The sequence below is a fragment of the Diorhabda sublineata genome, chromosome 2, assembly GCF_026230105.1.
Source record: "Diorhabda sublineata isolate icDioSubl1.1 chromosome 2, icDioSubl1.1, whole genome shotgun sequence".
Taxonomy (NCBI): Eukaryota; Metazoa; Arthropoda; class Insecta; order Coleoptera; family Chrysomelidae; genus Diorhabda; species Diorhabda sublineata.
In genome coordinates, this window is record NC_079475.1 from 10682626 (window position 1) to 10697400 (window position 14775).

The following is a 14775-nucleotide window of genomic DNA, read 5'->3' on the forward strand; positions in this document are numbered from 1 at the left end:
TCGCGCCTAGACGAGTGGATTCCGTCTATACGGGCCTTCGCTTATCTCATGCCAGGCGTCTCCATCCATCTCTGCTGAGCCCGCCTTGCAAGAAGACTGTTAAGAGACGTGATGACAGCGCTTTTGGTCGCACTAAGGATAAGTTCTGGGTTGATGGCTTTGCCGATCTCAATCTAGCGAGTGAATCCGTTTCGTCGTTGTTTCTCCGAGGTTCTTCAGATGGTATTCTCAGCCAATTGGAATAGCGAGCTTGATTCCTGGGTCACATATTCCTGCTACTACTTGTCCATTTTCCGTTTTCGAACATCACAATAATATATTTCATTGAGAAAAAGTCATATAGTTTTTTTTTAAATTATTTTCCTACTATTGTTTCGGCAAAATCATTGCTTGTATTATTTTATAAAGTTATGCATTTCGTTAATTAATACTCATTACGTCGGTTCACTGGGATTTCTAATTGCACGTTATTATGGATTTAATTAGAAAATCTAGAGAAATCCAAATTATTTCCCAGTATTTTCAAATATTTTATACTCTACCTTCGCTTCTTGTTTTCTGATACTAGAACAAACTATTTAATAATGATTGTAGCTGTATAAAATTAACATTCAAATTCATACTATACCGTGTAGCAAAAACCAGAAACACAGAAATTACTTTCTAGAAGTTACCGTTGGTATAAATGACAATTGAATGAATACGAAACTTTACAAAGAACAATAAACTGAAATCTCAATTGATATTGATGTCTGGAGTTGGTTCAGTTTCCTTTTTCGACGTTCAAAGGTGGATGAAAACCAATTAAAATATCAGAGTTTCATATCTTCCTTCTAATCTAGATTCTACTTAATGTAAAGACAATTACAGTGGAAACTCCTTCCATAATTAGAAAACTTCCCGAATTCTACTAAATATATTGATTTCAGTTTTAATTTGTGAACCAAGGTAAAAAATAAATGAAATTCAAACAACAGATGCATGAAAATATGTTGTGGGAAGCTAATTTCACTTTGAATAAGAGATACGTAAACAAATAACGATAAATTTCACCTTGTATTTCTAGTTAAAAAATATTTGAACTAATTATTGATCTCACCTAAATCATCAAGAGAAAAGTATTAAGTTATCAAAGTGAATAAACCGCCCAAAACTATAATTTAAAACTGAAATAGTACGAATTTCATGTCATTCTCTATTAAAATATCCAATTTATTATCAAGTTTCCTTTTGATAATGGTACCAAACCTCAAATTTGTTAGTTCGCTTCCTGGAATGTCAATTTATTAACAAATACGCGGGCTGCTACTTAAGTTTTGAAATATGGCAACACTGAATATATCAAATCTGACGTACTTAGAACGTGTTATCAAACGAGTGCTCTTTGACTTGTTTACAGATATTTTGATCAAAAAATGGATGTAAATAGCGAACATTTTTGTGCGATGATTTCCTTTGACTTTCGACGTCGATTAAACCTACTTCTGTATACCGATCAACTCGTTTCGACTTTTGGTGATGAAGCGCCATCTCGAGCTCGATTTTCTTAATTCAACCGTGATCGTACTTCTCTATAGGATGAATTTCGTGAAGGTCACACTCGAACATTTGGCTGTCATATATATATTTGTTCGTGTTGTATACCGCATAATTTGTCAATAGCTCAAAAAAGCTCGTATCGATTGCTGCGAAAAATGTTGAAAAAATTCATTTGCGACACTTTAAAAGACGTCTATACGAAACTTTACAACAACCGACTTTCACACATCAATGCAAACAAAAACTTTTCATCGAATTGATGATGATGATGATATGATTTTTTCTTATTCCCGCAGATCAAAAATAAATTGCGAGATCAATGTTTTTCTACACGTGAAGAAGCGGTTCATGCTTCGAAATCACATGTAGTGGAGGTACCTCGATCGGAATGGTGAAATGCTTCGACAATTGGTTCGAATACATACAAAAATGTGTTGATCTTAATAGAGAATATTTTGAAAAACAATAAAGCCAAAAAACTTAAGTGGCAACCCTCGTATAATGAGCCTGAACATAATCTAACCAATTATCTATGATAATTTATACCTTTCCACCGCATACTATATCTGATATATCTCTAATTTGCTTATATTTTCTTCATTTATTTGTATTTATTCTCAGTTCTCGTAAACGTTCAATTCCTAATTTTGTGATTTTCAAATCCGTCTAGATTTTTCAGATAGATATGAATCTATTCCCATGAACTCCATAATGTAAATTAAATTCTTTTGAAAGACGTAGAAAGCCTAATATTCACAATTAATTACTCCGTAGAATCAGAAAAAGCGTAGTTGTTATAACTTTGAAGTTTCATTTTTTACTTTTTTCTCATTATTTTAGACTTTCAACATTTATTAACAACCGAAATGCATTTAGATCCTTCTAATTGCATTAATTCTATCTCAAAATAAATTAAAAAAATAGTGACGAACAAACCATTATAATAAAAATTTCTTGATAATGTCTCACACGACATATAATGATGAGTTTTCATTAGAAAAATAGAAGCTTTCAACTTAAAAACTGAGTTCATAAGATATTAGAGCTTTTAGCAACTCCGTCCTTATGCTGCTTAAGTTTGTCATTAAGGAGAGATCAGTCAGCTCCTTTCAATCCATTTTTTAATAGTTCACGAGGTTGATTGTATATACCATAATGCATCCAGTATATATTAACAAATTTTATGTTATGATTAGATCAAAAATTATTATTAATTAGTTATTTCTCAATTAATTAAACTTTTAGACAAATATTTCTATCTGAAATCAATTATCACTTTTTATTTTTTTTTATCTTACATTGATGTCAAAGAATTCAATAAAATAAAACTGTTTATTAAACAAAAAAAAACAAAAGACATTATTTTCTTAATTTCTAAATAGCGGGGCTCTCAACATTTCACGAAAATTTACAGAAAATGTTTATCAAGAAATAAAAATAATGAAGTTAATATTAGAAATATTAAGTATCCTCTATTTAAGCATATGATTTATATATTTGGTATATGTACAGTGCTTTTCAGATAAAAGTATCCACCTTTAATAACTTTTGTAATACTGGTATTTAGAAAAAATCCAAAAACACGTCAATTTATGTTGGAAGGGGCAAGCATTATGGCTTATTTAAACTTACTGGAAAAGCCACCCCCTCACCCCTAGCAGCATCCCCTTTATTTTTTTAAATTACTTGTCATATTTTTTATGTAAAATTTGGATACTCCTCTTTGAGCTGATTTCAAAAATGTATAATACTTGTAGGTTAAAGTGGTTAGTTTATGAGATAAACAATTTTTCTTTTAAGAGCACAAATTTTACTTATTATTTACTTTTACCTTATTTGCCTGTACTAAAATGGGTTGTACAACAGTTCAAACTCTTTAATCTTTTTAACTGTGCTATTTATTCTACTTAAAAAATCCAAACAACAAAAAACTCTACTTTTTATTAAAGTTTGACATTGTCAACTAGAATTTGTAGTCACTATTGATAGTGTAATTTGATACATTATTTATTTTGTTTCTCTGAAATGGTTTACTCTTTGCAAGAAAGAATTGAAATTGTAGGTTTATACTACCAAAATAATAATTGTGCAAGAGCTGCTGCTAGAATATTTAACGAATTACATGACGGAAGACATGCAACTCATAAGTATGTAATTCAACTGATGGAGAAATTTACCACAACAGGGTCTGTTTGCAGTAAAGTGCATAAGCGAGAGGGACTCGTAAATAACGAAGCAATCCAAGTGGCAATTTTAGGGCAAGTCAGCTTAGAGGCTCAACAACCCCAATCGTTGTCAACAATAAGTAGAGCGATCGGTGTTTCATCTTCTACAGTTTTCCGAGTTCTACATAAATTCAAGTACCACCCATAAAAAATTAAGTTGGTGCACGAGTTGAATGAAGATGATTTTGATCGTCGTCTAGAGTTTTGCGAATCAATGACGCAAATTATCAATAACAATCCACAATTAGTTAAACAATATTTGCTTTTCTGATGAATGCTCATGGTCATTAAATGGCTTAGTAAGTAGGCATAATTGTAGATATTGAGCTGAAAGTGATCCACATATTATGCGTGAGTTCCATACACAACATCCCCAAAAGTTAAACGTTTGGTGTGGTATCCTAGGTGACCACATTGTCGGACCTTTCTTCATCAACGGAAATTTAAATGGTGAATCATATCTTGAGTTACTCAGGGAAGGGGTTGACCCACGTATTACAACAATAATAGAAAATGATGATAACCTTTCCGAAGATTTACTGGTATTTCAACAAGACGGAGCTCCCCCACACTATGCTATGCCTGTCCGACAATTTTTAAACGAAACATTCCCCGCTCGTTGGATAGGTAGAAGGGGGCAGATGATGGAGTGGCCACCTAGGTCACCGGATTTAACACCCCTAGACTTCTTTTTATGGGGGTATTTAAAAACAAAAGTTTATGCTACCCAACCAGAATCTCTGGATGATTTACGAGAGAGGATAGAAAATGAATGTCGACAATTAAATCCAGCCGTATTAAGCAATGTCAGAGAGGCATTTCAAAATAGATTATACCATTGTATGGAAGTGAATGGTACTCATTTTGAACACTTATTGTAACTTCATAATAAATAGCACAGTTAAAAAGATTAAAGAGTTTGAACTGTTGTACAACCCATTTTAGTACAGGCAAATAAGGTGAAAGTAAATAATAAGTAAAATTTGTGCTCTTAAAAGAAAAATTGTTTATCTAATAAACTAACCACTTTAACCTACAAGTATTATACATTTTTGAAATCAGCTCAAAGCGGGGTATCCAAATTTTACATAAAAAATATGAAAAGTAATTTAAAAAAATAAAGGGGATGCTGCTAGGGGTGAGGGGGTGGCTTTTCCAGTAAGTTTAAATATGCCATAATGCTTGCCCCTTCCAACATAAATTGACGTGTTTTTGGATTTTTTCTAAATACCAGTATTACAAAAGTTATTAAAGGTGGATACTTTTATCTGAAAAGCACTGTATAATAATACTGTGAAGATTTACTAGAACTGATCTATCTTCAAGGGTATTCCTCAAGAAAAAAATTTTATGAACTGGATTTCTATTTATCATATTTATTACAGGTAAGACTGGAGGATAGAGGTGTCTATATTTGTTTCGCTAATAATTCAGCTGGTGAAGAGAGCATCAGAGTAACGTTAGAGGTAACTGCTCAATTATCTGCTCACGTACAACCACAAGTACAAGTTGTAGACGTCGGAAAAGATGCTACGTTCCAATGTATTATAAATGGATATCCAGTTACCCAAGTCGGTTGGATGCATAACGGTAAGTAGTGCGGACCATGAGCCTAATATAGAAAGAAAGGTCCAAAAAAACTCAAACACACTTTTCAGAAGATCTGACTAAAGTAGTTTGAACACAACTGTTGTATTTTATATTTGATTCCTTAAAGTCAATCAAAATTATACTTTCGCAGTCTCAAAATATTGAAGCCTTTCGTGACCTTCTCTTTTTTTGGATATCGGTCATATTCTGTAACCTTCAACCTTTCAAATGTTTTTCAACCTATTCACCATATAGTATTCCATGAAAAGGTAGATAATAATAATAAATGGTAGTAGATATCGCAAAAATCCTATTCTTAGATATATCACTTAAATTGATCTAAGATAGAAATCATGATTAACCACATAAATAAATGAAGTGAATTAAGCCCTTAATTCCAATTCAGTAGATCTCACTTAACGTCAGCCTAGTGAAAAAGTCAATCAATGGACTAAATTTCAATATTGGATAGTAGTTAACAACTCACTTATTGTTATAGGTAAACCAATTGCTCAAGACAGTCGTATGGAAGTAATAGCTGAACCGCCGCGTTTAACTGTCAAGTCGTTGACAAAAGAAGACCGAGGAATGTTTCAATGTATAGTTAGTAATAATTGGGATCAAGCTCAAGCAATTGCCGAACTTAATATGGGGGATGCAGGTCCTGAACTCATATATTGGTTTTCGGAACAAACTCTTCAACCAGGTCCTACAGTTTCTTTGAAGTGCGTTGCTTCTGGAAATCCACCACCTCAATTTACTTGGACATTAGATGGATTTCCCATACCAGATCATTCTAGATTCCTAGTTGGTAAGTTTTAATTGGACGAATTAATTTCAGAATCAGAAAATCCATATTCATTCCTTAACTAATAAACTATAGATTGGGCTGTAAGGAATAAGCACTTGGTCTCTATTTGACCTATTAATACATTTAACAATCTCAATGCTTCCAAATGCATCCGATTTGTTGCTGGACATATGAGATATTATTCGATGAATAGCTTTTATATAATCAATTTAGTGCCAATATTGGACATGATACACAAATATTGCTAAAGTTTCTTGATGATAACTATAAATATTTAGAGGTACTTGTGTTTTGATAGATTGTGGTTTCAACCTTGAAAACTTGACAACAGAATAGTTATTATAAAATTATGTCGAAACGTCGAACTTCGTATTTTAAAACGTATTTGGACGAAACCTAGTTTAATAGTCCAATCCAAGGATTGGTCTCAAATACTTCTTGTCCAAGGGGAAAAAACGAGGAATCATTATATTTGGTGCTAGTAAGGATGATTTTTTACCAAATACATTGCTTGTAGAAGAACATCTTTCACCGATTTGCTTTGCTTCCGTTTAATCACTACAACCCAACTTTTTGTTGTTCTAATGAACCATTTTGTTTTGATTTAGTTTTCACAAATATCGGGACCATACATCATTTCCCTTCACTACAAAAATTCTTAATTATAATTTAAATGAGATTTTATGAGAGTCTGGCAAATAAATGCAATCACTAACATATATTTGCGGGCAACGGACTTCTTTTCAAATTTCTGAGTAGATTCCTGCTATTTTATAATCTCAAACTACAAGAATATGACTATATAAACAAATATCAATTTCAATCTATCTTTTAAAAGTTAATAAGAAAACTAATTTTGAAACAAAAGAGACCTAAAATCAAAAAAGTTTAGAAATATTAACATATCGAACGGTCTAAGAAATAATAAATTAAAGAAATTTAAACAAATAAATTGAGCAATCTTTCGTAGGTCAGTATGTTACCATCCAAGATGATGTCATCAGTCATGTGAATATTACCAACGTGAAAGCTGAAGATGGTGGAGAATACACATGCACTGCTCATAATACAGTAGGAAAAATCTCACATAGTGCCAGAGTGAATGTTTACGGATTACCATATATTAGAGATATGCAAAAAATAACCGGAGTTGCAGGAATGAGTTTAAATATTAAGGTAAAATATTTCAACTGGATATTGTGTTAATTTTAATTTTTTCTAGATCCTCTAAATCCACTAATTTCATCTAGAAAATTTTTCCAATTTATTTCTAGTTTCGTAGTTATAGGTTTTTCCCGATATCACCTTTTCATTGTTCATCTTTGACCACCGAACCATTTTTTCAAGTCTGGAGACAGGAAATGATCCGAGTGGACTGAATCTAGCGGATGAGGTGTATGAAGTAGCAAATTAAACGTTATTTCATTAATTTTGGCCAATGCAATAACGCATGTGTGAGCTGATGCATTGTCTTGATGAAACGATTCTTTCTTCTTAACCAAATGGGGCTATTTTTGCTTGATTTCTTCGTTCAAACGTTGCAATGTAATTTTGTATAATACTTTTCGTTAATATTTATTCCTTTTTCAGGATAGTCAATAAAAATTATCCCACGCGCATCCCAAAATAACGACACCACGATCTTGCATGCAGATGGAACGGTCTTTGCCTTTTCAGTCCATTGTTTTGATTGTTCTTTTGTGTCGGTGTGAAGTGATGGACCCATGTCACTATAGCAAATTAATAAAAAATTGCTTGAAAATCTGTCAATTATTAAAAAATTCAACAGAAGAAGGGTTCCGTTTGTCAAAAAAGTTTCTAGGAAGGTTACCATTGTGAAAATAAATATCTATAAAAGATCCAATCTTAGCATAAGTGCATAAAAAGGTTCCTACTATAAAACAATGGTATAATAGGGTTCTTATTGTAAAAAAAGTGTGTACGGAGGTTCCGTTAATAAACTTTAATTATCTATTAATGTTCTAAACATGAAGTAAGAGTCCAATCAAAAAATATGTGTAGAGAAAGGTCCCAATTGTGAAAATAAATGTGTACAGAGTCTGCAAATGTCTATAAAAGTTCCTATTGAAAAATAAGTGACTAGAGAGGTTCTGAATACGAAAAAAAGTATCTTCAAAAGTACCAATAATCAAATAAGTGTTTCGGAAGTTTCCAATCATGAAAAAAATGTCTACTAAGGTTTCTAACATGCAATAAGTGTCTAGGAAGGTTCCAATCATAGGATTAGTGTAGAGAAATGTTTCAATTGTGAAAATAAATATGTACGGAGGTTCCAAGTGTCAAAAAGGTTCCTATTGAAAAATGAGTGACCAGGGAAGTTCTGAATTTGAAAAATGTGTCTTCAAAGGTTCCAATAATCAAATAAGTGTCTCGGAAGGTATAAATCACGAATAAACGTGTCTACGAAGGTTCCAAACATGAAATAAACATCTAGGAAGGTTCCTACTATGAAATAATGGTCTAGGAAGGATTATTATTTATCACGCATCATTGATTAATAAGGTAGAGAGAAAGATTGGAAAAAAGTGACGGCATTTGAAGAAAAAGGAAGACAATGCAGATTTTCACACATGGTTTACATACACGAAAAGCATTTAGAATTGATTCGCCTACGATATTCACCAGTTCTGCCCCCAGCGACTTGGAGCTGGAGCTTCGGTGGAAAAGTGTGTAGACTTGAAAGAAGACTTATGGAAAAGAAATGTCTAGTTTTTTTTGTTGGATTGGAAACTTTTCAGATAATCATCGTTTTTATCAAAATGTATTAAAATAACCCGTTTATAACAGAAATTTATTTATAAATACTATATATTATATATATTTATTTATACTACTTTGTATATCTAACAACTTTGTTGTTATTTTTCATACCACTTCACAATGACTTTAGATATGCTATATGCTTTGGCTTATTCTTGACGGTGTCTATAGTATGGAAAAATTATTCTTTACATATTTAGCGGAAGTTCATTTCCCACTTTATTCCAAACGTCATAATATCTTTTTTATTAATATTAATAATATTTAATTTTTATTTTTTCATTTCAAATGATTTACAACTGTGTTTCATGAGCCGGAAACTACAAGCTCACAATGGTATCCGCTTAACTATTCATTCCAAGCCAATAAAGGTCGTGAGTGTGTCACGATTTTTTCTTGTTCCAGTGCCCCGTAGCAGGTTACCCTATTGAAACAATAACATGGGAACGTGAGGGTCAACTTCTTCCAATTAATCGTCGTCAAAGAGTATATGCCAACGGTACATTGGTGATCGAACAGACACAAAGGAAAGAGGATGCGGGCACGTATACTTGTCAAGCTCAAAACAGGCAGAGAAATACGGCTAGGAGGGATGTTGAGATTCAAGTTATAGGTGAAGTTTGAAATTAATATCCGCCATCGTCAGGCTTTAGTCCGGTCAATTTAGACATTCGAAGAATTGTTTAAAATATAATTAAGTTCCCTATATTTCACCTGTATGAAATTTTTTCGTATAAAGTCAAGTTCTCCTTCTTGATCTTCTTCTTGTTCGTATTCTTTATCTTCTTCTTGTTCATCTTCTAGTCTATCTTCTAGTTTATCTTCTTATTCATCTTCTAATTCATCTTCTAGTTCATCTTCTAGTTCATCTTCTAGTTCATCTTCTTGTTCATCTTCTAGTTCATCTTCTAGTTCATCTTCTAGTTCATCTTCTAGTTTATCTTCTTGTTCATCTTTTAGTTCATGTTCTAGTTCATCTTCTACTTCATCTTCTAGTTCATCTTCTAGTTCATCTTCTTGTTTACCTTTTAGTCCACCTTCCAGTTCATCTTCTTGTTCACCTTCTAGTCTATCTTCTAGTTCGTCTTCTAGTTCATCTTCTAGTTCATCTTCTTGTTCAGCTGCTTATTCTACTTCTAGTTCATGTTCTAGTTAATCTTCTTATTCATCTTCTTGTTCATCATCTAGTTCATATTCTAATTTATCTTCTAGTTCATTTTTTGTTCTTTTTTTTCATCTTCTTGATCTTATTCTTGTTTATCTTCTTATTCATCTCCTTGTTCATCTTCTTGTTCTACTTCTAGTTCATATTCTTGTTCATCTTCACCTTCTTGTTCTTCTTAATGTTCTTATTGTCCTTCTTCTTCTCCATCTTCATTCTGGACTCAGGTACTCAATAGCGATGTATCGCATTCTACCCCGTTGTTATAATACGAATTCTACATTATTGTGATTCAACATTAGAAGACGACTGGCCTTGACAATTTGTTCATATCAAAGAACAAAATAGCTCGTCTTTTTTATAACTACATTTGGCCCTGTTACAAAAAATTGTGTGATTACCAAGTTACACTTGAACTTGATAATATACCCGAAAAAAAAAAATGTTGGTGAGCAGCAATTGAGGTTGGTGGAAGATAAGCTAATTGAACTTGTTTTTTTACTCCACTATTTGCCTAAAAATCGTAAAAAACTCATTTTCTTTTACCTTTTCCATACAGGGGAAATATAGGTAACTCTCAAATTTTATTTGCAATTATATTTTGAGCTATTTTACCAATTTTTAAGTTGTTGTAAATTTATGTAACTTCACTTTTATTTTTGATCTAATTTGATCGGACTATTTTTAACACCAAGTTATCTATAATTTTTTCCAAAAATTTGCTAATTCAATTTTATTAACGGAATACAGCATTAAGAAAGATCTCATCCATATTATCAGCTGACGGGCTGTTTCATATGTTCACGGTTTTTTGGCTTGAAAAATTGAATTATTCATTCCCCTTAAATCACTGTCTACAATTAATTTTTTTTATACTTCTCGCCATTTTAGCAGAAAAATAGCTTATTGGTATTAAACTTCTCTTGTAGATCATATTTTTAATTTGAAATTTATATCGAAAATTAAACGCGACTCTCGGAAACTTTGATCTAAATCTCGTTCTGGGTTATGATCCGCAATCAGCAGTTTCCGAAAAGTCATAATACTCTCATCATCACTTTTACCAGTTCTCAAAGTATATTAAGTTTGACTCGATCAATACGATATTCGCCAGTCCACTAGCTTCGAGAAGAAGATGTGGTATTTAACACAAGTTTAACAGAAGTTTCTTGCAAATGATCATATAGTCCAACTGAATGAAACATTATTTGTTTCCACTCAATGAAATTTCTAATCCAACGTTCTAAATGAGGAGAACAATTTCGCTAATTGTGGACATATAAGAAGTGGTATTAACCTATAAAAGACATGAGTGCATACCAAAAATTCATAGACACCTTTTGGTTAACTCCAATATCTGAAGTATTCGACTCGAAGCTAGTCGACTGTTGAGTACCATTCTCTCGATAACAATCTAAGGATATTACAATATACAATCAAAATTAGGGTTTGTGTGTCTTCTCCATCCATATTTTCCTAGTACTTATTCAATAGTTGTCGGTTTATCAAAGTTTACTTTCATGAAAAAGTGTAATTGGAAGTCCATCAATCTTATTTTTATGAGAGTAAAGATATTATCAAACATTATAAAAGAAGTACTTAAACAACCTTTATCTTCTCTTCTTCTCTATTTTGAATTAATCGTTAATTTTGGTATTTTTTTTCCATAACAGAGATTAACATATTATATTTTTTTTTCTTTCAGTACCTCCAAAAATACTACCAATAAATCCGATGACGGATCTTCTGAGAGAGGGTATGCGAGCTGCTATTACCTGCCAAATTATGGAAGGTGACTTACCAATCACTTTCCGTTGGGAGAGGAATTCAAAAGTGGTCTCTAATAACGCTGCTTTGGGAACAGTCGTTAGGAGGATCGACGAATTCTCTTCTTCGTTAATTATTGATCAAGTGACTTCCGCCCATAGTGGCAATTATACTTGCATAGCAAGTAACGTAGCTGGTTCAGAAAAATACGTCGTTCCACTTACTGTTAACGGTAATAATACTCTATGTTCCTCACCTCCTTATCTATGTTTACCATATGCATTGAATTTATAATACGAAGAAAACAAATATTCGGAAATTTTATCAAATAATCGTGATGATTCATTCATAATAATTATCTAGTTTAAGTTACTTTAATTAGCTTCGTTACTTTTCTCTTTCTCGTCCTTTTGTCGACAAATACCTTCTCTAGGATTTCATATATATTCTTCTTTCGGGTATTTTAATGCCTAGAAGCCTGGATATGAGATGTGAGATTCTGGAAAATGCTATCAGATTCTCAAAACAATGTTCAAGCAATGACAATGTAGTAGTTAAATTGTCAAGTCGATTTGCGATCTTAAAATGAGTTGATTTATTCTTAGCATCATCAGCAGTTCAATTTTTCAAAATATTACTAGAAAATATTAGGCAAAATCATATTGAAAAAACAATCTTATCCGGCGAAACTCTATAATTGGGAGAAAGTTTAGGAAGAACATCGTTCCATGAAAAGACACCAAATGGATGTCAAAATATTGAGAAACAAATTCTTATACAACTGAGCTGTTCCATACACTATATATCAATAGAATTAAACCAAATAGAGAAGTTTCTGGAGAAGTGCCGATATGGAGATCACCAAACGAAAACAGAACCATTAGTACCAATCATAAAATTACTGTACAAAAAATCACTCTAGAGAATTAGGTATCTAAAAGTATGAATCTGTTCATTATGACTTTAGTAAGAATGCGCAATTATAAAAGAAAAACGCATAAAATCGTATTTAGCACAAAAGTGAGATCCTTATAAATTTAATTCCACGTTTTGTCACAGTTCCTCCACGATGGACAGTGGAACCTTCTGATGTAAGTGTCGCTGCTAATCAAGAAGCGATTATTCACTGCCAAGCGGATGGTTATCCTAAACCTATGATTACATGGAAAAAAGCTGTAGGTACGATTATGTCAATAGCTCATAACGTATATCAATCACTTATTTGTTAGTTGAAATAGATCAAAGATGATTATTTTTTGTAGTGATTCTACCTGAGGTTATATAATACATGTTTTACGAAGCAAACCCACCAAATGGAACTTCAACCCATTTTCCTATGTTTTTCTGTCCCTAGTAATTAGTCCTCTGTAACTTTTTTCATGTAATCAGTATATTATCTTTTTGATCTTCTGTCTGTCTTCTCCTTTTTTTTCCCTATCTCAATTATTTTTCAGTCCTCCATCGTAAACTGATTGAAAAACTAGTCAAAAACGACTTTTAGCATTTCAAATATAAAATATATACAACTGATCAATTTTTCTTCTTCTAAATGATGTTTACTCCAGCCTAAACAACCACTACTCCATTGCAACAACTTTTTGTGATTTTTTTCTAGAGCTTTCGGTTGTGTATTATGGTTTCAGGGAACCACCTCCCGCTTTGTTTAAGTCATAACTTACCAAGAGAATTTAGCTTGTAAGTGTTGATACAACGATGTCTTCTTGCAAGCCATTAGAATGTGGAGTGCCCCAAGGCTCAGTACTAGGTCCTATTTTGTTTCTTCTGTTTAAAAATGGTACAACTAAAGTTTTGTCATTTGAAAATACGTTACAGCCTTTCACATCATTGAATTTTGTTTTCTCTCTCCAATTCTTATAATATTTAACTACAAATTTGATTGCTCATTCAATTTTTTTAATATTATTGTTTGTTCCGTATGTGTTCGTTTATTATTTTCTTCAATTCTATCTTCCTACTGTTCTTGTATCTTGAATAACACTCAATCTGTTTTTAGGTGAGCAGCCAGGAGAATACAAAGACTTCCTTTTCGAACCAAATGTTCAACAACATCAAAATGGTTCATTGATTTTCAATCACATATCAAAGGAAAACGAAGGACATTACTTGTGCGAAGGAAAAAATAATATTGGAACTGGAGTTAGTAAAGTGATACATTTAAAAGTAAACGGTACGTGAAATGAAAATATATTTAATAGTTGCACTCATAAACCATTTTATTCACAAGCTCCTTTCTTCGAACCATTTATCTCGTATTTCAATATTTCTCTTTCTATTTGTCATAATCTGTAATAATCGTTTGATTAAAATTCATGTATTTATTTGAATCGGTCGAAACTCCATTTAATATGTACACAACAAGCTTGTGCACATACACTTAAACTCATCTGGTCGTATGGTATTTCACGCTAGTGGAAGTAATCTACAAGATCTACAAGATTTCAGAACATGATACTAAGGAGAATCGTGGCTGCACCTTGCTATTTTCGAAACAGTATCATCCATAAGGAAATGGAAATGGATACCGTTGACCAGACAATAGCCACGAGTTATGAACTTCGACTTCATCATTATACCAATGTTGAAGTAGTCCAGCTTCTTGACATTGCGAGAAGAACAAGGATTATCGAGCTTTCCAAATTGGTGAAGATATATTGTTGAAGTTTAAGTTAATAAGTGTTAAGAATGTATTAGTAACCCAAGAATCCTGTTAAGTAAGACCTTAGTGAGTTACAGAGGAATAACTCAAGTTAGCTCTAAGCTCGTAATTGATATTGGAATCAGATTATGATGTAGGCATAATGCCAATGGAATAGTATCGATATCATTTATGACGAATAAATAAAAAAGAAATAAAATATGATTTATACTTTTTAATAAAT

At 32.3% G+C, this 14775-nt stretch overlaps 1 protein-coding gene across 1 annotated transcript in view; it reads left to right on the forward strand.

Moving 5' to 3' along the window:
• Nucleotides 1-14775, forward strand: part of LOC130440742 (cell adhesion molecule Dscam2) — a 125500-nt gene that overhangs the window by 66665 nt on the left and 44060 nt on the right. The window contains exons 6-12 of the mRNA XM_056774055.1: nucleotides 5150-5354; nucleotides 5854-6165; nucleotides 7136-7341; nucleotides 9352-9559; nucleotides 11814-12107; nucleotides 12935-13054; nucleotides 13890-14063. Of these exons, the coding sequence (XP_056630033.1) occupies nucleotides 5150-5354; nucleotides 5854-6165; nucleotides 7136-7341; nucleotides 9352-9559; nucleotides 11814-12107; nucleotides 12935-13054; nucleotides 13890-14063 (1519 nt within the window). The remainder of the gene's footprint in view (nucleotides 1-5149; nucleotides 5355-5853; nucleotides 6166-7135; nucleotides 7342-9351; nucleotides 9560-11813; nucleotides 12108-12934; nucleotides 13055-13889; nucleotides 14064-14775) is intronic.